The sequence below is a fragment of the Muntiacus reevesi genome, chromosome 7 (genome assembly GCF_963930625.1).
Source record: "Muntiacus reevesi chromosome 7, mMunRee1.1, whole genome shotgun sequence".
Classification (NCBI taxonomy): Eukaryota; Metazoa; Chordata; class Mammalia; order Artiodactyla; family Cervidae; genus Muntiacus; species Muntiacus reevesi.
The window spans coordinates 36,288,376-36,311,054 of NC_089255.1; the positions used below are offsets into that span (position 1 = coordinate 36,288,376).

Here is a 22,679-nt window from a genome sequence, read left to right on the forward strand (position 1 = left end):
ACGGACTGGGAGAAAAACTTTGCAAACCCTACATCACATGAGAGAACACATAAAGAATTTTTCCAGTCCAACAAAGAGACAAATAATCCAATTAAAATAGGAAAAAGATCCAAATAGATACTTCTCTAAAGAAGATATACAAAAGGCCAAAAAGGATGTGAAAAACTTCTTAACATCAGCATTACAAAAATGCATACAAGATACCACTTGACACTCACCAAGATGGTTATAATAATAAATAAAAGACAGACAATGACAAGAGTTGGCAAAGGTGTGGAGAAAGCAGAACCCTCATACAATGCTGACAGGAATGCAAAATGGTGCAGCTACTTTGGAAAATGGTCTGGCAGTTTCTCAAAAGATTAAGCAGAAAATTACCATATGACCCAACTTCACTCCTAGGTATATATGCAGGAGAATTAAAAACATTGTCCACACAAAAAATCTGTATATGAATGTTCATGGCAGCATTATTTATAATAACCAAAAAAAGAAGAAGCAATCCTAATGTCCATCAACCCATGAATAAAGTGTGGTATACCTACACAATGGAGTATTATACAACCGCAAAAGGGATGAAGTTCTGACACCTGCTACAACATGGACAAATCTTGAAAATATTATGCTGAAAGAAAATTGACACAAAAGGCCACATATGTGTGACTGTATGATTCATATTGTATGATTCCATTATATTGTATGATTCCACATATACTGTATGATTCCACTTACATGAAGTGTTTAAGCAAATTTAAAGAAACAGAGAACACATTAGGGGTTGCCTAGGGCTACAGTGGGGGTGGTTTGAGGTTGACAGTTAAGGGGTAATGGGTTTCTTTGGGGTTAATGAAAATGTTCTCAAATTGATTGCAGTTTCTTAATATTGGGGTGGCCAAAATGTTTGGGGTTTTCCATAAGATGCTATAGAAAAATTTGAATGAACTTTTTGGTCAATCCAGTATATAGTAAAAGCCATTGCATGCATACTTCAGACGAATGAATTATATGGCATGTGGATCGTATCTCAATTTTGGTGCTTTGAAATAGCAGAAACTGAGGAGGAGAAGGAGGAACAAAGGCAGTAAGAGAAGCCTGTCAGGATGGACTGTGACTCCTGATACCTAGAGCCACCTCTCAGGCAGGCCCTTGCCCTGCCCGTCTGGTACCTCCAGCTTACAGTGCAAATTCATGCTCTTCAGGCATGAGAAGGACTGCATGTGAATGTCTGGTTGGACCAGCTGTTTTCACACTGGCCTGGTGAGGAGTTTGTTTTCAGGTCCTCTCAAACCAGCTTTAAAGGTGAGGGAGAACTCTGGGTGGGACCCAGGCCCGAGAGAACCCGGGAACTTCAGCCCCGCAAGGGCTGTGCCCACTGTAGGTGGGCTGAGCCCCTGGCCCCTGGAGGGGTCAGTGAGGCCCTCAAAACCCGGGGCCCCTGAGAAGTCTCAAGTCTGCACCCTTGGAGGCCTGGCCTCTGGGGCCCGGTTCTTCAGAACGGTCCTCAAGGCCTGCAGGATGGTGTCCTGGCTGCTCCGTACATTGTAGTCACAGAGCTGCACCAGGCAGTCGAAGTCTTCCTCCTTGTAGGTCATGTTGAACATGGAATAGGGTGAGGAGACTCCAGTGAGATCTATCTGGCCGGCCGAGAGTTCTGCGGGGCCACGCTGGACACCTGCCCGGGGATGGGAGGGGGTTAGGCACAGGGCCCGGGGCACTGGGGCCTCCACAGCTGGCAGGACTGTTCCTGGCAGCTGGGCACAGGGCTGAGCTGCTCCCCACTGAAGGGGCTCCATGCTTTCCTCCCAGCCCTGTGTCCTCTGCCCAGAACTCTAACTGTGACAGGCAGGACGCTATGTGGAGATTTGAAGCGTGCACTGCTCCCCATACTTCCTCGTAGCGTTGCATGTCTTCCACCACCTGGTACCCACCTCAGCCTCAGGGATAAGGCGGAAGCAGCAGATAAAGTCCATTAGGTTAGTGAATGGTTTCTTAGAATTCACGATGGAAACAAACACTGAAAACCAAAGAGTTTTTGCCTTGCAAGAAACAGTCTTTGTTGAGAAAGAAAGAGATTCCAAGATACAGACTGAGCACATTAAGAGTAAAGCTGGGGCTTCCCTCCTGGCTCAGTGGTAAAGAATCTGCCTGCTAATGTAGTGGACATGGGTTCGATTCTGGGTCAGGGAAGATTCCACATGCTTTTGAGTAACTAAGCCCAAGTACCACAACTACTGAAAGGCCCATGCTTCAAAAGAAAAGAAACCACTGCAATGAGAGGCCTGAGCACTGCAACTAGAGAGTAGCAGCTCCTATTGGCCACAACTAGAGAAAAGCCTGTGCAGCAGTGAAGACCCAGCACAGTCAAAAATAAATAAAAATTATAAAAAACAAAACGAAAAGAGTAAAGCTAGGGGACTTCCTTGGCTTCCAGAGGCTAAGATTCCTTGCTCCTAATGCTGGGGGCATGGGTTTGATCCCTGGTCAGAGAACTAGATTCCACAAGCCACAACTGTCAAGTAAATAGAAAATGTTTTTTAAAAAGTGTAAAGCTGGAAGTTTCAGAATTATGGTGGGAACTGTTAATAGAAAGCCAAAAATATGTATAAAGGCAGAATTTGACGTTCCCATCAAAAGGTCATAAAACTCTGACCAGTTGGTGGGAGGCAAGGGTTAGAGGGAATGTGATGAGAGTTCAGATTTCAGGCACCCTGGAGTAGAGACCCAGTTCCCTCAGAAAGCACCCCAGAATGGGCTGCAGCAGAATGATAGAGAGGCCAATGTGAGCCCAGGCAGGCTTAGGGGAATCTAAGAGAGAGGGGACTGGGGTCTCTCTCTCCTAGCTGTCCAACCTGGGGGGCCATTAGAAAATCCTTCAACTGGTAGCACTTATGAAGGTGACAGTGTGGGGATCCCCACTTTCTGCTCCTGGCCCTCCCCCTCCCGGCCCACAGAGTAGGGAGCAGAGCCCAGCTGTAGTGAGCGGCATCAGGCTAGGGGAGGCCAGCGGAGCCTGGGGTCATGACAAAGAGACGCACAGCCCAGTGACTGCAGGGATCTGGGCATGCGCCACAGGCCAGGGTTCTGCCATGTCCCACGCTGGGTCGGACAAGCTTAAGCCTCTCCTCCCTCTGCTGGCCACAGGGGCACGGGAGAGCCCAGCTCAGTGCCTGTGAGGAGCAGACTGCCAGGCTCTTAGTAAGAGGAGGTGGGGCTGCCTCACCGGGGGCTGAGTGGTCCTTGAAGGAGGCGTTGACCAGTGGGAAGTGCAGCACGACAGGCGCCTCGGGGCAGGCGGGGTCTGAGAAGAGATGGCACTCCCGGGGCTGGCGTCGGTCCTTGGGGCTGGGCTCCACGCGGGGGAACGGCAGCCCCCGGGCCCGGAAGTCCAGCTCCGTCTGCTGCAGCACCTGGTGGGGCGGGGGGACCCAGAGGGAGCACCGACTACTTCCGGGTCATCCTATGTCAGCACTCTGGAGAATGCTAGTACAGCTCCAGCCCAAACGGACTGCTCGGGGCAACCAGGTTTTGTCCTTCTCATGGCCCAGTCAAGCTAAGTGGTGCCTCAGAGGGAGGCGAAGGATCCAGGCGGTCTGCAGTACTGTTTGGCTAGAATATTTAGGTGGGGTACAGTCCTAGCACCCCCATCCCCATTTGGGATTGCTGTTCTGGCTCTCTCAGAGCCTCAAGTAAGCCCCTGTAAAGGACCCACTTCTGTCTCTCGGCCCTACCCACCCCTTTCCCCAGAGTCCCCGGGGAGGCCTCAGGGGGATGGATGCAGACAGGCCAGGCTTTCCTCTCACCTCTGTCCAGCACTTCCTCTTGGGGCGGGCATGATGAGCTTTCTCCCACCCACACCCCCTGTCTACCGTTCCTGGGAGCCCAGAGCCCCAACTCCTCCGCAGCCCTTCCCAACCCTGGCAGGAGCCTGTGAGTCAGAGCCTGTCACTTCTCCCTCTCCTTGGCAACATAGAAAGTCTGGGTCAGTGGCCCTTTGCTCTCCCCTGGAGTGTGGCCTGGCTGGAGAGAGGGTCTGGGGTTCCCGTGGGACAACCAGCAGTACCTCAAAGGGCGAGGAAAGAGAGTAGTCGAAGGAGATTATGAGGTCCAGCCTGCGGCCTGGCCGGAACATGGCAGGACAGCTGGTGTTGATGAAGTAGCCGGCATCCACCAGGCAGAGCTGAGGCTCCTGCGGGGTCAGCTGGTTGGGAGAGGAGTCTGGCTGGCAGTCTGATGGGGGAGGCAGCAATAGTCAGAGGCAGCCACTCAGACACAGACCAACCACTCTCCTGCTTCATCCTTCATTTGCCTCCACATCTCCTCTTACCTCTGTGTCAGTCCCTGAATGCATGTCATCCGAGTGTTTGGCAAGACCTTCTCCAAGCCGCACCCCAGAGGTGGATGCTGGGACCCCCCAAGACCTCTGGCAACCCCAGCCACGTCCATCTCCACCCAGGAGCCGAACCTTGTTACCTGGAGACACATGGCATTGGCCTTTACCTGCCCAGGTGGTGAAGGCTTTCTGGGCACAGTAGTCCTTATGCATCTGGAGGCCCCGGAGGAAGTTGGAGCTGTGCTGGTAGAGTGGTCGACTCGTCAAGAAGCCTTTAAACATCTGGGCCAGTGCTGTTCCAGGCTGCATCCACAAGGTCTCTGGCCATGAGGAGGTCCCCGAGGAGGCAGGGGGCACCTCTGAGTCCAGAGAAACAGATGTTGGCCCAGTGAGGGGCTTGGAAATGCCTGGCCCTGCCTGATCCCGACTGTGCTCCCATCCCGACCCTGCAGCATCAGAAGGGGAAGTACCCTCACTCCAGGCTCCTTACCCAGGCCCCTGATCTTGTCCCGGATGTGCTGCCTCCAGGTGTCACCAGAGCTGGTGAAGTCGTACCAGGCGTCCAGCAAGTTCAGGGAGAAAATGTTGCTCCAGATACCTGCAGGCCAAACCCCCAAGAGAGTCAGCCTCAGCACTCTGCCCCCCAGTGGTCCCCACCCTTGAGTATGGATGGAGAAGAAGAGGGGGAGCAGGCTGTGCCCTTCCTCACAACTCAATATCCGCCCTCACTAGGGGCTCCGCCCAGGACTGGGTACAGGGGTCACAATCAGAGAAGCCTTACCAAGGGACATCCGGGGCCTTCAGAGTGACAACCCCTCACCTTCCAGAAAGCAGATCCGGGACTCAGGGAGCTTCTTCATCAGCCGCCCCATGAAGAACTCAGAGCCGAAGAGCTCAGGAGGGACAAAGGCTCCATACTTCAGGAACCCGACCTCGTAGGGGGAGAACTCGACCCACTCTGAGGGGGCAGAAGGGAGAGGCAGGAATGAGAGGACAGTGGGCTTGGGAGGAGGGGCAGATCTGACAAGGGCCAAAGACACAGCCCCCCAGTAGGCCTCAGCCTCCTGCCGGCCTGACTGACTCTTGCGCTGACCCCTTCCCCACTCAGCCTTTTGTCTGCATCCTCAACCACCACAGCTCTTGCCCCAGACGGAGAGCCCTGCTGCCTGGCCCATCAGCCCATCCACACCACCGTCCTTCCAGGAGGTGGGCCACCTGTGCATCATGAGTGTGTGTGGCGGCGGGGGGCGGGGGAGGACGCAATGAACAAGACTGAGAATGTTACCCTTGAAGTCCAGTGTCTGCAGATTGTTCTGTTTGACACTCAGGCTCAAGAAGAGAGGCAGAGGGTTCTGGCCCCGCTCCAGCGCAGCTCTCTGTCCTGACAGCTTCTGATCCACCACCTGGGATGCAGGCATGAGGGCCAAAGTGAGATTGGGAGTACCATGGCGACAGGGTGGGGTACAGGCTGGTGGGAAGAGCCTGGGGGTCTGGGTAGCATGGGTGGGCACATGATGCAATTCCCACTCCTGTGCCTGTGTTTGACCAGCCCCACATGCAGGGTTGCCACGTAGGGCCTTGCAGGTTGTGAGCTGCATATCTGCAGACTGCTGTTCACAAGGACCACAGTGTCAACAGTGACAGCCACCCCTGCATCCTATGGTACCAGTGGCCCATCTTCATGAGTTAAAGGGTGGAGGGGCCGAGGATCCTCTGTCTCTCTCTCACCACCCCCCCACACACACCCACACACACAGAGAGCTTTCTGGAAAGGACTTCAGAAATCCCCCTTCAGTGTGCATTGTTAGCTTTGCCAGGGGCTGTCCCTTCTAGGTAAACCTGGACACAGTTCAACATTTAGCACCTCGCAAACACTCTCCTGACATCCTCACCTCCCCTCATCTCCTCTGTCCCTGTTTTGCACAGTATAAGCTGTACCCCACTCTTTATCCTTGCCTTCTATTTCTAGTTTTCCCTCCAGTAGAACTCTGGCAAGGATTGTGGCTTGCCTTTTGGGGAAGCCTCCAATGAGCCTCATTGAATTCTAGTGGAACAGAAGGGTCTCCTTCTATCCTGGACCGTGATGCAAATATGGCTCATCTCAAGCCTCGGCAAGGGTATTGGTGGTGGCTGCCTGGAGCCCCACCTGGGGAAGGATCCTGGCACCACAGGCCCTGGGCTGTTTCTTGTGCATTGGTACGTGTACCATGAATGCACCATCTCTCTCAGGCTCTCAGAGCTGTAAGGCTGAAGGTTGTCCCACTCAGCAGCTAGACCTAAGCGGTTCCCACCCGGCTGTATTAACCTCTATCAACAGATTTACTCAAAATGTGTGAGAAATACAGATTACTGGGTCTCTTCTGAGAATCAGCAGAAGCCACTTAGGAATTTGGCTTTTGTAAATCTTCCCAGGTGATTCTGATGATCAGCCAGGTGTGTATCTAACCCAGCCCAATCAGCGAGCAGTCCTGCTCTTGCACCGATGACAAAGCCTCAGCACACCCCATGTGCTTCCCTATCCCCACAGCCCTCTGACTGAAGCCCATGAGCTCTGGGGCCGCAAGTACTGAACCTGTGTACTGCAACTACTGAAGACCACATCTACAGCATGTGCTCCGCAATAAGAGAAGCCACTGCAACGAGAAGCCCGTACACTGCAACAGAGTAGCCCCCCTCGCCTCACCTAGAGAAAGCCTGCACAAAGCAATGAAGACCCAGTGCAGTCACAAATAAAAATAAATAAAATAATACAAAAAGAATTATTTTTAACAGCACACAATCAAGGTGAGCTTTAAGAGCTAAAGCATGATGACTAAGGAAAAAAAGAAAATATTTGAAAAACATTCATATTGGGACAAGATTTTTAAAACTGCACGGGTGCTCATTCTAAGGGATGCGCTGTCATTCTGTAATACCACAAGCATTTTTATTCTTGTGAGCAATAATAAAAAGACTAATTAAGTTTGTCCTTTTCAAAATGACTACAAACTACATAAAACCATGCATTAAGTCATTACTGGAGGATCAAATGGTAATTAAATATGTCTTCTTTATAGCCTAGGATCAAAATGCACTTTCTAGTACCTCAAAAAGTGAGCTGTTAAAACAAGCTTTCCCTACCTATAGTAATTAATTGTTGCCACCAGGCAGAAAAGTCAGTTAATAAAACGCTGCACCCTCAAAACCAAACATGAACTTAAACAGTAGAGCCAAAGAATACATAGGATATAGTAATAAAATAAAAATGTTTCAAGTAATTATGTTGATTTTATAAATTTCATGCCATTTCAACAAAAATCCCAACAATATATATCATGAGACTGGGCTGGCTGATTATATTATGTATGTAGAAGGGCAAAGCACTAAAAGTAGCCAAGATAATTCTGAGATCCAAGGTGGGGATAAATTTGCCCAATCAGAAACTGAGATAGTTACTAAACCAGTGCAGGATGGGCACCAGGATCAAGATCGAGCCCAATTAGAATGGAATAAAGTGCTCAGGAAAAGCCCCACAAATGTATGAGTTACTGTAGATTCATGCTGACACATGACAGAAATAGCAATGTAGATCAGTGGGGATAATAAGTGATATTGGGGAAGTCTGCTATCCATGTGGAAAAAAATAAAATTGAATTTCTACTCACATAATACCTGAAGATAAATTCTGGGTAGATTAAAGCCCTAACTGTGAAAAAGAAAGATATAAAACTCATGTAAGAATATACAGAAAGATATTTCATAACTTTAGGGGAGGAAAAGATTTCTCAAGGAAACTCTAAAATTACAAACCATAAAGGAAAAGAATGATACATTGGACTATGTTGAAACCATGCATCAAAGTTTTTTAGAACTGATAATGATTAATATCCTGAATTTATAAGGAATACCTATAATATAATATTTAAAAGGTGAATTAACTAGAAAAGGATGTGAGTAGATAATCAATGTAAGAGTAAGCCCCAAGGACAAATATACTTGAAAATGTTGCCTCATTAAAAATCAAAGAAAGGAAAGGTACAATAAAATTTCCTTTCATGCCCATAAAATGGACAAACATTTAAAAGTGAGAAGAGCATGTAGAGAAAAAGAAACTATAATACACTGGTAGTGAGAGTGTGAATTAACACAACCCTTTTGGAGAACAATTTGGCAATAGCTTAGGAAAGTTGAAGATACACTACCCAATGGCCTAACAATTCCACTACTGGGTATGTATCTTCAAGGCTTAGAGAATCTTGAACACATGGGCACAAGGAGACTTGTATAAAACCATTGTGCAATTAATATTACATTTTCCTTAAGGATATATATATTTTAATAAAAGTATATGTAATAAAGGTGGATCTAAGAAAGTAGAAAGGTTTGTAAGATATTACATTATGTATAATATAAAATATACAGGTTACAGATATGTATGTGATAATAAATTCGGGATGGTGGTTAACTCTGTGGGTTGGAGGAAAATGGGGCTGGAGGGGGACAGGGAGCTTTGGCTCTTTCTGTAACATTTCATGTCTTAGGCTGATTAGTGAGATCCTGCATATTCCTTATATTATTCTTTATGCTTTATGTATTTTCTTAGGTCTGAAAATTATTGTAAAAAACACTTGTTAGGATTTTATAATAAATATTTTTACCTAATAAGAAATAAGTTTGGTTGGTAATTTCCAAATAGCATTTTGCTTGCCAACAAGAACAAAATTTAAAGAAAAAATTTAAAACAAATTCACTTTTTGGTCCTTTACATGATAATCATTTTTGGTCAAATGCCTGATATCCAAAGATAAGAAAGGTAAGAATCTTTCCTCTGCTAGTATATTTGATAGTACTTTTTTGTTACACATATTAAAATACTTTTTGTGTTTTAGTCACTTCAAAAGCTTTAAGAGGAACTATAAGGGGTAAAACAACAAAAAACAATTTCACAATTTTTTTGTGAAAAAAAAAAAATCCTGATTTTCATCATTGTATCAGTTAATGTAAGATCCAGAAGTTGACTTACTAAGCTTTTTTAATCTTTTTTTAAAGAAGTAAGGTACAAAAAATTTTTATATGCTCAGTTTTGTCTTAATGGTGTTAGGATCACAGTAAAGAAATAGATTTGCTGACACTTAATGCTTACCCTATGCCAAGGCATCAGCAGTGCTCAGAACAACCCTGTGAGGTAAGTACTATTTTCATTCTCATTGTACATTTGAGAAAACTGAGGCACAGAGAGGTTAAGTAACTTGCCTAAGGACACATAGCTAGTAAGAGGCCCTAGAATTAGAATCCAGGAAATATGGCTCCTCAGTCTATGCTTTTAACACTACCATGAAGTGAAGGAGAATACATTTCATGTTACAGTATAAATAAAAAGCTGTTTCAAAAATCTCACTGACTCAAACACAATGCTTAACTGACTTTGGCGCTAACTGGTCCCGAGCTCTTGGGAGATCCAGAAATTTCTGTTTCATGGGTAATTAATTGAAGAATAACCTGACTCAAAAAGTCAGCTTTCCAGAGTTGGCAGGCACTGAGATACAGAGGTATGGCTCTTCCCATATCCTTGAACAGTGTACTGGCCTTTCTTTCCCGACAGGAAAGGCACATGGGCCTCAGCTAGCTGCAGGGCTACCCCGCCCCACCAGTGCACACGCCCGCCACCTCACATGCACAGGTGCCCTACCCGACCGTGCAGCATGAACTCCAGCACCAGACCCCACAGGTCCACGAAAGTCGTGGTGTGGCCCTGCTCAGCCCGCTGCGCCAGCTCCCGGTGGTAGCTCGCCAGGCACTCAGGAGAGAAGGCCTCCAGCTTACTCTTGGCCAGGTGCTCCCGGGCATGACTGATGGGTCCCTTGAGGTCCTTCTGCGACCACTCAGGGTCCCCATACAGATGGGCCATTGTCCTGAGAAAACAAAGGAACGTTACAGTAGGAGACCAAGGCTCAGCATGGTTGCTGCAACTCCAATTTCCATTCTCTGACTTCTCCCAGCTTGTGGTTTCTGGGAACCAAACCCTGCCTGTCTGGGAGCTGTCTCAGGGTTTTCTCTCCTTGGTTGGCACCGTCCAATATAGAGTGTGAACCACATATGTAATTTACATTTTCCTAGTGACCACATTTTCAAAAAGTAAAAAGAGACCTGAAAAAATTAATTTTAACAGTATATTTCATTTAATTCAGTATCTAAACATTATCATTACAGCATGTAATCGATATTTAAATTAATATAAATTTATATTTTTTCAAACTGTTTTTCAAAATTCGCTGCACATTTTATAACGCATCTCAATTTGGACTAGCCACATTTCATGTGATCAGCAACCACATATAGCTGGTGGCCACTGTATGGTATAATGCAGCTATAGGCCCTACTCCCATCTCTATATGTCTGTCCTGAAGCCCTTTAAGACACTGCTTGTCACCTAAACTCCTCTGAGGAGTTTACTCATCTTTTACTCCTTAAAGTCACATTTCAATAAGACTCAAAGGAATGAATCTCCAACAGTGAGAAGTCTCACTTCATCATAGGCAGAGTGGGGTACCAGGAGGCAATGCTACCTTTAGATAAAATAACATCTTGTGACCTACATTTTCTCATCTATACTATAGGGTTGTGAGAGCTGCATGATAAAAAAGGTTGAGCACCAAAGAATTGATGCCTTCAAAATGTGGTGCTGGAGAAGACTCTTGAGAGTCCCTTGGACAGCAAGGAGATCAAACCAGTCAGTCCTAAAGGAAATCAACGCTGAATATTCATTGGAAGGACTGATGCTGAAGATGAAGTTCCAATACTTTGGCCACCTGGTTCAAAGAGCCGAATCATTAGAAAAGACCCTGATGCTGGGAAAGATTGAAGGCAGGAGGAGGAGGAGATGACAGAGGATGGGATGGTTGGAGGGCATCACGGACTCAATGGACATGAGTTTGAGCAAACTCCAGGAAATAGTGAAGGACGGGGAGCCTGGCGTGCTGCAGTTCATGGGGTCCAAATAGTCAGACACGACTGAGCGACTGAACCACAATAGGGACAATAAGGGAGACTACCGCAGAGAGTGTTGTGAGGATACAATGAGGTAACAACCGTTAAGGAAAAAGAGCTACCAATTTGGAGTTCCTGATATGTGTCAGATATGTTAAGTGCTTCACTTGGGCTGTCCCACTCTAATCCTATGGGGTATGTGCTGTTATTACCCCCATTTTGGAGATGAGTCAACTGAGAATCAGAGGAAATAAGTTGCTCAGAGTCACTTAGTAAGTAGTGTTGCAGAAACTCAAAGCCAGCTCTTTCCAGGTCAGCCAACCTATGCCTATTCAGTAGCATGGAATGGATGTCCTGCCATGCCTGACTCATGGCAGGACCTCTGATTGTCTATTTCCTCCCTTTTGAGAAAGCCATTTGGCATCCATCAGCCCATACCACTTGGCTTCCCCACAAAAAGGGTCCCATTGATATCCTCTCCGTTTCCCCCTGAAGCCTGATCATCTCTGCTCTTCCAAGTCCCAAGGCCCCTCACCATGTAGAGCCTGAGATGCCACTGAAGTAGGTCACACAGTCCAGAAGGCCCAGCTTCTGCAGGGCCAACAGGTGGCCGTAGAGAGAGGTCATGGCCCGGGTGCCTCCTCCTGTGGCCATGATGCCTATGACAGGGACCTGGGTTGCACACAGACACAGGTTGGCTTAACAAGGACAGGGGTGGAGTGGCCCCCTGCGGCCAGGGATGGGACCTAGTGGGCAGGGCCTAAAGGGTTCAGGATTAGAGCCAGCACCTGCTTCTCCCCATCAAGTAACAGCTCTCAGCCCTGGACAGGTCCCCAAAGAGAGTGTCCCCAAAGAGAGCTTCCCCACACCCAATATCTCTCCCCCACATGCCCATCCCCCAGCCTCTGCGACTCAAGTATCTGGAGAGGGCATAGCAGTCAGGAAGTCCCTTAGGGCCAGTGCAAGGTATCTGCACTCACATCCCCCTACCCCCACAAACCTCATCTTCCTGCAGGTCTCTATCCAGCTGCAGGGCCTGCTTCAGGGCCTTGGCCACCACCTGCTTCCTCCTGCTCAGGAAGGCTCTTTCTTCCGCACACAGATCAAAGCCCAGATGTACGGCCAGTTCCTCAGGGCTGGGGCAGTATAGGAGTCAAGGGTCAGGGGGCACCTGCATAGCTCAGCCACTGGTTGGTGAAGCCCACAATGACTGCCGAATAAACTCCCTGCTCCCAACTCCCAAGACTATTCTTTATACTACTCTCCCCGACCCCTGTGACTACCCCTGTCTTCCACAGATATGAATGGCCCTTACCAGCTCTTAGCCTTGAGCTTCAGCTTCACTCCTGGGGCCTGAAATCAGAGCAAGAGACCCTGCTCAGGATGTCCTAGACCCTGAGGGGAGTGTGGGTATCCCCTGGGGGCCTTTGGCTCCCCCATCTTTGTTCTCACTGACACTTCCCATCTAGCTGAGGTCACTTACGTTTATAGCAGGAACATCAACGGTCACCTCCTTCCCCACGGCCAAGGACCTCAGGGGCACAGTGAGGTGCCCAGCTGAGTTGCCTGAGTCCCAGCCACTGCTTTTAGAGCTCTGGAAGAAAACTTCGGTTCACTCATTCATTTACTCAACAAATCCTCACTGTGTATCTAGACAGTGATCCAGACAGATATAAGCCCCCCTCTGATAATACAAAAAATAATTACAATATTTATAATTATCGTAGTTATAATAATCACACAAGTAACAGCTAACTGAATTATTTTGCTGTATATCTGAAACTAGCACAATATTGTAAACCAACTATACTTCAATTATTATTCAATTAATAATAATTATAATAGCTCGTATTTTTTAGTATATCAATGGCTAAGAGTTATTATTCTAATTGAATCATATGCGTGAATCTACAAAAGAATAGGTAACAAAATGATGTTAGTAAGTATTGTAAAGGAAATAAGCAGTGTGATGTGACAAAGTAACCAAAGGGCTCTATGAAGTCTACTTAAGATGGGAGGATCGAAGACGACCTCTGGAGAGGTGCCATTTGAGCTGAGATCTAACAGAGCAGGAGGAGGAGGAAGAAGAGGAGTAGGCAGCCTTGGAAAGAGACAGGGGGACAGGAAAGCACTTGGGGTGCTGGAAAAGCAAGAAGAAACAATCATGGCTGGAGCAGCATGAATGAGGGACACATGGAAGAAAATGAGTCAGCAGAGGTGTGCAGGGGTCAGGTTATGTAGGGCCTGTGGACACAGACATGGGATTTTATTCTAAGAGCATTGTTGGAGGAGCCATTAAAGAGTTTAAACAAAGACTGACATGGCACAGCCCCTATGCCCAACCTAGGCCCTTGGCCATCCTCCTTGTGTGCCAAGGGCATAGCGCCTAACTGGGGGAGGCCAATAAGGTCACAGGGACCTGACCTTGGCAGGGGGATGGCCAGAGAGAGGCCTGCAGCAGTTGGAGCTGGCCCAAGACTGGGGTTGGCAGGTAGCTCCAGAGCCAAGACCTACCTTCAGGCACCCACTCAGCTCGGCCTCTTGGGCCGCCATGTAGTGGAAGCAGAAGGCAGAGGCTGTGCCCAGGGCAGATGTCTGCGTGTCCTCATAAGAGCCCTTCAGCACCAGCTCCAGCTCGTCCTGATCTAGGGAGAGAGAGGGCAGACTAGCACAAGGAAACAAAAGCCCAGAACCCCAGCTAGGATCCAGGAAACCAGCAGTACTGCCCAAGACGTGGGGAGGCCGAGTGGCTGGACCATGGCAGACAGCATTCTGGAAAGAGCTCTGCCCACAACCCCCGTGGGACTCCCACCTCCTGTGACATGCCTTCCCCCAGTGCAGCGGGACTCTAATGCCCAGAGGAGCTCCGTTGCCCTTGTGCCGTGTGGGCAACCTCCGCTGTGCAGGTTCCCCAGCCACCCCCGTCCACCCCCCACATTCCAGGCAGAGGCCAGACCTTGTCCTGAGCAGGTCTCACCTGCAGCCACAGCCGTGCTGACGACATGGACATCCAGGCGCGACAGCTCTCGGGCCTGGGGCAGACCACATTGTGGGCAGGGGACTCTGCATGGGAAGCTGAGGTCCCCTCAACTTCACCCCCGGAGTCCCACTATCCCAAATCCACTGCACCCAGAACCAGAAGTGGAACTGGATGCAGAGACCTCTCACCCTACCTCTGGTCCCGGAGCAGCCAGGAAAGCCCCGTCTCCACCCAGCCTCCTACATTTGCCAAACTTCTGACATCTCTGAAAGCCCACCAGCCCTCAGGCCCAGTCCTTTCTTCTCTTTCTCTGCAGACTCAACCTGGAGGAGGCATTCTATTATAACTGCTCCCAAATAGTATTATGCAACCTGCCAGTCCACAGGATGATAGACTGGGTCAGAGAAACAAAGCCTTAACATTTTAGCCACTGAAACATCTGGCTGCCGTCCAGTCGACTGCCCTGCCAAGGGAGTCTGCTGCGTTCTCTCTGTAACGCCTGCCAGCTGGAGCCCACAGCCCACTGTCCTCTCTTGTAGAACTGCTACATTCACAGCATGCCACTGGGCTCCATCACCTCAGATGAAAGACAGCTGCCACAGGTGTGGCTCTTTTCAGGGTATGTGAAAAAGTAATACTAGCCCATCAAACAGACACTCGTAGGACCCCAAGGGTGGGTGCTCGCTTCAGTTCTAAACTCCAGTGACCTGACTCACCACAGGCAGGGCCTGGCCTGGCTCCCAGGTCAGGGCTGTATTGCCAGTTGGGAGCTTTGCTTTGAGTAGAAAGTTTCTAATCATCGCTCATCACCCATCCCTGTCCACTGCAGCTCTGTGAGCTTGCTGTGTTTCTGGAGAGGGGAGGAGCTGGTTGACCCCTGACTCTATCTCAGGGCTCCCAGCTTGGAAGCACGCCACACTGGAAAGGCCCTCTGAGGTTCATTACCTGAATTTTCGCAGCCTGAGCCTACTGGCCTGGCCTGCCAGTCTTCGTCGCCACCTTCAGGGCTAATAACTATGAACTCATTACACACGACTAAGCACCATCAGCCTAAAATTCCCCGAAAGCTCCCTCAGAACTCCTCTCAGCAGAGCCTCGGCCTCCCCTCTCTCCAAGTGCCCTTGAGGCCCTTCCAAGCCATGCAGCCCAGGTGACCACGTAGCGGGAAGGCCAGGAAGTCTTACTGCAAAGTCCTGTCCTCGCCTCACCCCTTCTGGCCCACCCCTCAACCCCTACCCTCCACCTCTGCCCTGGTGTCTGTTTTGGGTCCCTCCCTCAGCCTCCTTGCTTCCTGTTCCCACACAGGTGTGGGGAAGGTGGTTACCACAAGCACGTTGTTGGTGATGAGGTTTTCCGGGCTGTCTGACCTGGAGAAATCAAACCATCCAGAGTGCAGTCTTGCAAAGGCCAATGTTTCCTGCACTGACATCCCCCTCCCAGCTCGGGCTGCACCAAGATGGGGTGAGTCCTGGATATGATTCTTCGGGGTGTGGGGAGATGCTTCTGAAGAGCGGAAGGTGGGGAGGGAGGGGGAGAGTGGGGCAGAGAAAATACCACCTTCCTCATTTCATTTCTCTAATAGGGTCCCCTCACCCTGACTGGCAGGGGTGGGAGATGATGAACAACACATCTGTGCTGGACAGACCAATGGGAAGATCTGGATCAAGGATATTTTCCTCAGGAGAGCCTTGTACTGAGACACTCCCTGGGCTGGGTGGTAGCACTCACATTTTCTCAATCAGGAACTCCACGTCCAGCTCCTCCGGTCCCTGAAATTAAAGATGAACCAGTTGCCAACATGCCCACGTGTCTTTGGAGTTGGCACAGCTCCAGTACGTGTGTAGTCTCATCATCTCAAGCCACCTCCAAGGGAGGCACGGTGTTACAACAGCTCCCATTTTACAGATGAGGAAATCGAGTCTTAGGGAGAAATGGGCTACCTGCCCAGGTTACACACAGCTGGCAAGGCTGAAGGGGAAGATGAGGGACACAAGACTAAAGAGGCTTGAGGATGCCAAGGGTCCATTTCATCTTCCTCTCAAGTGGGACCAACCCCAGAACTCTGCTTTCCATGCCCCCAGGCTTGGCCTGCTGCAGAAAGAGGACAGACCATCATGGAGGCCTTGGGGAGGGTCAGAGTGGTGAGCAGGAGTGATGAGCCCGCACCCCCTGAAGAGCTGGGCACACCCAGCTGTGTTTGTGGCACATGAGGAAGTTTTCACATCATCCCAAACCTTCCTTCCCTGTAGAAGACTAGAATCCTTCATTAAGTGATTCAGCTGATAATAGTCAAGTTAAGCCTCCTCCTTTCCTATTAAAATGTGAAAATCTCTGGGAAGGGCCTAGCAGCATCTCAATAAACAGGAGAAACTATGCAACTTCCTCAGCCTGGAGCTGAGAGGTGGGGCTGGTAGGGACCCCCACCCACCTGGGCACGCAGGGAGAAGGTCTTCTGGAGCAGCCTTCCAGGGAGGAGATCAGAGACATCATAGAGAACCTTGAACCAGGCGTCATCCTGCGTGACTGTGTCCTCATCATAGAGGGTCAGCTCCAGAACGTTCTAGGGAACCGAGAACAACAACTTAGCATGTTATTAACTCATAGTGTGGCTCACAACTGTTGAGCCCTCACTTGATGCCGAGGGCAAGAAAAGATTACTATGCCTTCATGCTTTTTACTTCAAAATAAAAATTAAGGTAAAGCCTGAAAGTGGTTAAAGGAAATCAGCAAAGTTCTTAACTTACCCCTGTTAATTTTTGTTTTTATAAGAAACTAAATTCTTTCAAAGAGTTTCCCCCATCCCAGTTCCATGCCTGCTTTGCTGGTTCCCTAAGGCACGGTAGGTCCCAGGCACTTACTGGAAGTCTTCCATGCATGATCTAATTTAACCTCAAACAACCCAGTCAGGAGGGCTCTTATGCTTCCACTCCATGGACTGGCTTCGGGAGGACCATCACCTTGCCGTTCACGTAGCCTCTCGCATACAGCACACCTAGGCTGGAGCACACAGACACCCCACTCCCCAGGGTCTCTGCCTGAGCCCCACAGAAAGCTGTGCTCCACCCCAAACATTCGTGTGTGCGGTGCAGCCTGTCCTCAGGTGGGTGGCCAGGGATACCCTGACCTTTACCTTGACCTGACTCTGGATCAGGAAAGTGAAGGTCTCGTTCCACACAGGATGACTGGAGTTGGTAACTGTTTTGGTCTTAAACTTCGTTCCAGGTGCGGTTGCCAGCTGTAGGACCACATAGGGGTCTGCCTCGCTCACTGCCAACATCAAGGGAGCCATTGTGAGAGAGAATTCCTCACATCACTCTCCAGGGGCCTCACCAGGTTCCTCCCAAGATCCCTGCAGCCACTCTGGGCAGCCCAGCCCAGCCCAGCCCCTAGGCACTTGCCTGGGCCTTTCCCATAGGACCCGGCAACCCCACCTCCCCAGAGCCCAATTCACAGTTACTCACACAGGTCAGCCCAGCCCAGGCCCCGTGCCTCCAGGACCCTCACGGTGAGCCGCCAGCAGGTAGAGGCCTCCCTCTGGAGAGAAATAGACCTCTGAGTCCCTCCTACTCAGGCACAAGCCCCACTGATCAGTACCTGAGATGCTTACTGATGCTGCCAGGCGTTTCGGGGCCAAACAGCCTTTGCCTACCACTGCCCTTGGGGCCATGGCTGTCATAGAATGGCAGACCTCAAAGGGGGTAGAATTTGAGAGAACCCTTCCCTTCAGGGGCAGGATTGCACAGTATAGGGAAGAACGCAGGAAATGAAGGGCCAGGGGATGCCCACCTTACTGGACATGTCAGTTTGGGGTCAGCCACCCCCAGAGCTCCCAGGAGGGCGGCCCCTTGGTGAAGCGTGTGACCCGGCTGTCCAGTGTCCCCCCAGCCCTCTGGAAAGGAAGTGGGCATGGGACTCCAGGAGGCTGAGTCCCAGGGGCCCAGTGCTCCCTCATGGCCTCAGGTACCAACCCTTTCTTGGGTGTGAATTGGGAAATTCCAAGAGCATCAGGCTGTTACCATGTGCAGGGGGCAAAATGTATTAAGATGACGTGTGTTAGTCACTCAGTCGTGTCTGTTTGTGACCCCATAGACCTTAGCCCGCCAGGCTCCTCTTCATGAAATTCTTAAGAACACTGGGGTGGGTTGCCGGTTCGTGTTCCAGTTAAGAGGATGGCGAGGCCATATCAGCCCACAGACAAGTCCAATGAGATGGGAAAAGAAACTGAAAGGGCAGAAGCTCCGAGGGGCCAAGAAGATGAGCAGAAGGAGGTGGCAGGAAGAAAAGCAGAGGGCAGGTAGGGTGTGGCTGAGTCCTGCCCAGGGACAGGGCCCTTTTGGGGGGGTGGGGGGCGGGTAGCCTCAAACCCCTACTGCTGAGGTCCTTGGCACTGCTGGGATCTAGGGGGCCACCGAGTTTTTGTTCTTCCTGAGGCCCCGCTGGGTAGTTTTTCCTGGGCACCCTGCACACGTTTCTTATGATAAAACACTGCCATCTGAGGCAGAGGTGACACCGTGCTTGAGGATCAGGAGACAGCGCTGTGATAAAACCAAAGCTCTTTCCTGTGCTGCATCCTCCCACCGCCAGTCCTGCTTCTGTGCATGTGATCCGAAAGTCTTGGCTCCTGCCGGGAATCATCTCTGCCCTACATAGGTGTTCCCTGTCCAGGGCTGGCTCAGCGTCCACAGGACAGGCTCTCCACACCCCACAGAGAGGCTTAAAGGACAAAGGGCCACAGCAAAGTCAATCAGGCTTGTGCTCCATCCTCCCTGTCCTGTGGCTTCTGGCTGAATGTCTTTGTCACCCCAGTCAGTTCTCTGGCAGAGCACACGTGACCCTCCCAGCAAGGTAGACTGGTTTCTGCCTTCTTGGGGATTAGTGGCAGCAGTGACATCCACAGGCCGTAAGCCAGAGGTTGTAATTGACAGGGATTTAGTGACTTTTAGACACCTGGCTCCTTTCCTCCCCACACGAATTCCATCACCACCCACCATGGAGAAGGTGCAGGTTGGGACCTTGGTTCCTGTGAGGAGTTGTGCTCCAATGCCCACTCCACGCTGGGGAGAGGCAGAGGCAGCCCCAGGCCCCCCGATTCTTAGGGCCACAGCCTGTGGGCTGCTCTAAAGCCACTTGGGGCTACTAAGAAGCATCCCAATTGCTTGCTTTCCAGTCAGCCACCCTGCCCAATTTGGATGTTGCTGCCCATTTTCCGCTCTGGTCATTGAGAGCCTCTCAACCTCAGAAAGCCCTCCATTCCCTGGAGGATCTCTTTCCTAGGTGAAGCTCCATTCTCCTCACCTCTAAGAGTGTCACTAATACAGCATCTGGAGGATGGGCTGTGACAGTCACTACGGTGACTGATCATTGCTGGGGTAGGAGAACAGAGTGATCAACGCAGGTGTCCAGCTAGATTATTTGGATCCAAACTGCTTACTTGCTGTGTGACCCAGGACAAGTTACTAAACTTCTCGGTGCCTCTGTTTCCTCATTGTAGTGGGACTAATAACAGTATCAACCTGACACAGTGTTTTCAGGCTGAATGTGTTAATGCCTGTAGAATGCTTAGCAAAAAAGTAAGCTGTTTCTAGACAATTGTTCTTATTACTATTAATACTTATTAAGTACTTGTTATGTTTATGTTTCTAGGTGCTATACTAAGCATATACATATTCAAACTCAGTTTATTCTCCCGACAGTTTGTAAGATAGTTCTCTCATTTCACAGATGAGAGGATTGAGACTCAGCAAAGCTGACTTGCTCTAGGTCACAGAGATGGTAAGTGACATGGTGATTTTGTCACTAAGTCATGTCTGATTCTTGCGACCCCATGGACTGTAGGTAGCCCGCTAGGCTCCTCTGTCCATGGGGTTCTCCAGGCAAGAATACTGGAGTGGGTTGCTATTTCCTTCTCCAGGGGATCTTCCTGACCCAGGAATTGAACCTGGGTCTCCTGCACTGCAGGCAGTTTCTTTACTGACCGAGCTACTGGGGAATCCCCTGGTAAGTAAGTGACATGGTCAGGATTCAAACCCCGGCCTTCAAGGCCAGAGCTCACAATCCATAAGAAGGTTCTTAGGACTTTGCTTCTTTGTAAAACCGTGCAGATTTCCCCCTCTGCCCTGTGAGTATCTAAACATTAGAATTTCATAGATGCATTTTAGACAAATAGGGCTATTGAGCCAACTAACATGATAATTAATAGAAGTCTTTTCTTTCAAGAGTTCTGGGGCTTCACCTTCCCTGTTGAAAGATCCTCCCTCCTGAACTACTTCATTCACTAAAGACTGACAATGGACGTTTGTGGAGGATCTCCTGAAGGGCTCCCTGGCCCAGATTCCTGTAGCATCCTGGGAGTGCCTCCTTATTGAGAGTCCTAGACACCCTCTCTACCCCTGCACGGTGACCCCAGGGCCTCCTCTGTGGCTCAGTGCTGGCCCTGCTCAAGGGAGACTGAGGGGCGCTGGAGTCCCCAGACTGGGGTACAGAGGACCTATGACAATGAGGTCTTCAGTTGGGAGAGACAAATGAGCAGGCTGCTGCTTTTCTTCCTGCTGGCACCCAGTAACCTGCCTATGGGAGGCTGGGGAGACCGGGAGTGGGAGCTGCAGGCACAGCTTCCAGCCCTGAACCTTCTGAATCAGGCTGAGATGATGCTCCCGAACCACACAATTGGCCCATCCCAGAGAAAGTCCTGGATGCCCCGGCCTGCCCCACCAGCCACACTTCTGCTGCCAAGGCAGGCTCCAGTTCCCCCTTCCAGCAGGTAAGAGGTGGGGTGAGGCTGCTGCTGAGGCTTGTCTGCCTCTGGAGCCAACTTGAAGGCCTTGGGGATTCAGCCAGTCCCAGGACCGTCAAATGAGACGCTTCCCAGGTGTGTTGGTAGAATCAGGCTCCCAGGGCCTCTGAGCCAATTTTGCCCCTGGGCTGGGCCTAGAGAAGGCAAGGGTAGAAGAGAATGATGTCCGGCCTTCTCCAGGGAGACAAAGAGGAAAGTGGACGGTTCGGACACCTCCACAGCTGGGGGTCCTGGGGCTCAGGCTCCTATTGGAGCCCAGCCCCTCCACCTTCCTGATCCCACAGCCTTGAGTTCCCCTTAGCTCACGTCAGGGCATTTCCACTAATGTCTGCCTTGGGAAGGGTCCTCCAGATCTCAGACTGACATGGGCTGGGACAACAGGTGTCCTGCGATGGAAGGGTCCCCCTCTGTCTTCTCCAGGAGTCCCTGGTGCCTGGCCTGCTCCAAACAAATCTTCAGGAGCATCAGGCTGGAACTGCTTACCTAGCTGCCACTCAGACCTGGATCTCAGGGCCAAGCTCCAGAAGCCTGGCCAGCTCTTGAGTGAGATAAAAGCCCCCAGTGAGCTTGACATCCTTCACGGTCACTGGCTGGGGCAGCAAGGGAGACCTGAGGAGCCAATCCTTCTGGCCTGGGTCTGTGGCCAAGATTGAAGAGTCTGGGCTGAGGGAAAGCACCAGTGGGGTGAGAGCAAGCAGTCTGTAGGCCTCTTTGGCCTGGTTGCAGCTTCATAGCTCTAGGGCCTGGAAAATAATTTGAGGGTGGGGATTTGAGATGGCATATCTCCTGAGATGCACAGGGTGGTTCCTGGGTTCTAGCCAGATCCAGGAATTCCACTGCCTGCAGTAGGAGGCTGTGGACCTGGTGGGGTCTCCATCTGACACACAGGCAGCGTGTTCTCTGATGTGGTGTGTGAGCCTTCGGAGGAAGGAAGGGGTGGGGCTCTAAGGGGCTGTCTGGTCGTTCACGGTGGACTCTGGTCTCCTGGGGCTTACTTCTATGGCTGTTAATCACCCATCCCACCCAGTCATTATCCCTAAACACAGATTCCTTCACGTTCTGCCTTCCTCCTTCAGTCTCTGCCTAGGCAGAGACCCCAGGTCTAGGACCCTGCCCCTCCCCAGAGACCAGAATCACCTTGGTTTCAGCTGTGTCAAGCTCTTTAGATGCACCCTGGCTCCAAGCCCTGTCCTGAGTGATGCCAACAGGCTCGGTGGCGTTATTACCTGGTGAGGATGGCCAGGTGGTCCCCTAGGTGTCAGTCTCTCCATGCCGACCCTTTGGCTCCACTCCAGGCCTAGCCAGGATGCCAACTCCCTGGCTGGCTGGCAGCGACTGCTCCAGTGGGATGGGACTGACTGTGAACCTACCAGCCTCGAGGAGCAATGATCCTATAGGGAGACCGGGCTCCACCTCCAGGTCACTCCCTCAGCCCAGCACCTTCTCCTCTTCCTCTAGAGGCTGAGTCAACTCTCTTCTCCAAAAACTTCTGGCAGGGCTCCGGAACCTGAAGGTGAAGCATCCCTTCCAGACCTGGGGTGTCAGGATACCAGAGAGGGGGCAGGCAAGCAGCCAGGAGGCTAGGAGTAGCCAAAGGGCAGCCCCAGAGG

General features: G+C 50.4%; 1 protein-coding gene across 1 annotated transcript; it reads right to left on the bottom strand.

The window, feature by feature from the left end:
• Positions 1-1,445: 1,445 nt before the first annotated feature.
• Positions 1,446-22,340, bottom strand: PLA2G4D (phospholipase A2 group IVD). Its single transcript, XM_065941413.1, has 20 exons — positions 22,296-22,340; positions 17,738-17,810; positions 17,407-17,543; positions 16,705-16,836; positions 16,005-16,045; positions 15,601-15,643; positions 14,274-14,328; positions 13,811-13,941; positions 12,780-12,890; positions 12,612-12,649; positions 12,297-12,432; positions 11,832-11,968; positions 9,999-10,221; positions 5,616-5,733; positions 5,151-5,288; positions 4,807-4,928; positions 4,498-4,687; positions 4,061-4,227; positions 3,221-3,407; positions 1,446-1,672 (listed from the first exon to the last, which is right to left on the bottom strand). Exons 1-20 carry the CDS (start codon positions 22,338-22,340, stop codon positions 1,446-1,448), a joined length of 2,451 nt encoding a protein of 816 aa, XP_065797485.1.
• Positions 22,341-22,679: the final 339 nt, after the last annotated feature.

What these genes read in the sequence shown, in the direction of transcription:
- PLA2G4D (XM_065941413.1), bottom strand. Translation starts at nt 22,340, where the DNA reads ATGGAGAGACTGACACCTAGGGGACCACCTGGCCATCCTCACCAG. An exon ending in CCTGGGCTGGGCTGACCTGT is followed by an intron (nt 17,544 to 17,737) that starts GTGAGTAACTGT and finishes TGATGTTGGCAG; the next exon opens with TGAGCGAGGCAGACCCCTAT. An exon ending in CAGCACGGCTGTGGCTGCAG is followed by an intron (nt 13,942 to 14,273) that starts GTGAGACCTGCT and finishes CTCTCTCCCTAG; the next exon opens with ATCAGGACGAGCTGGAGCTG.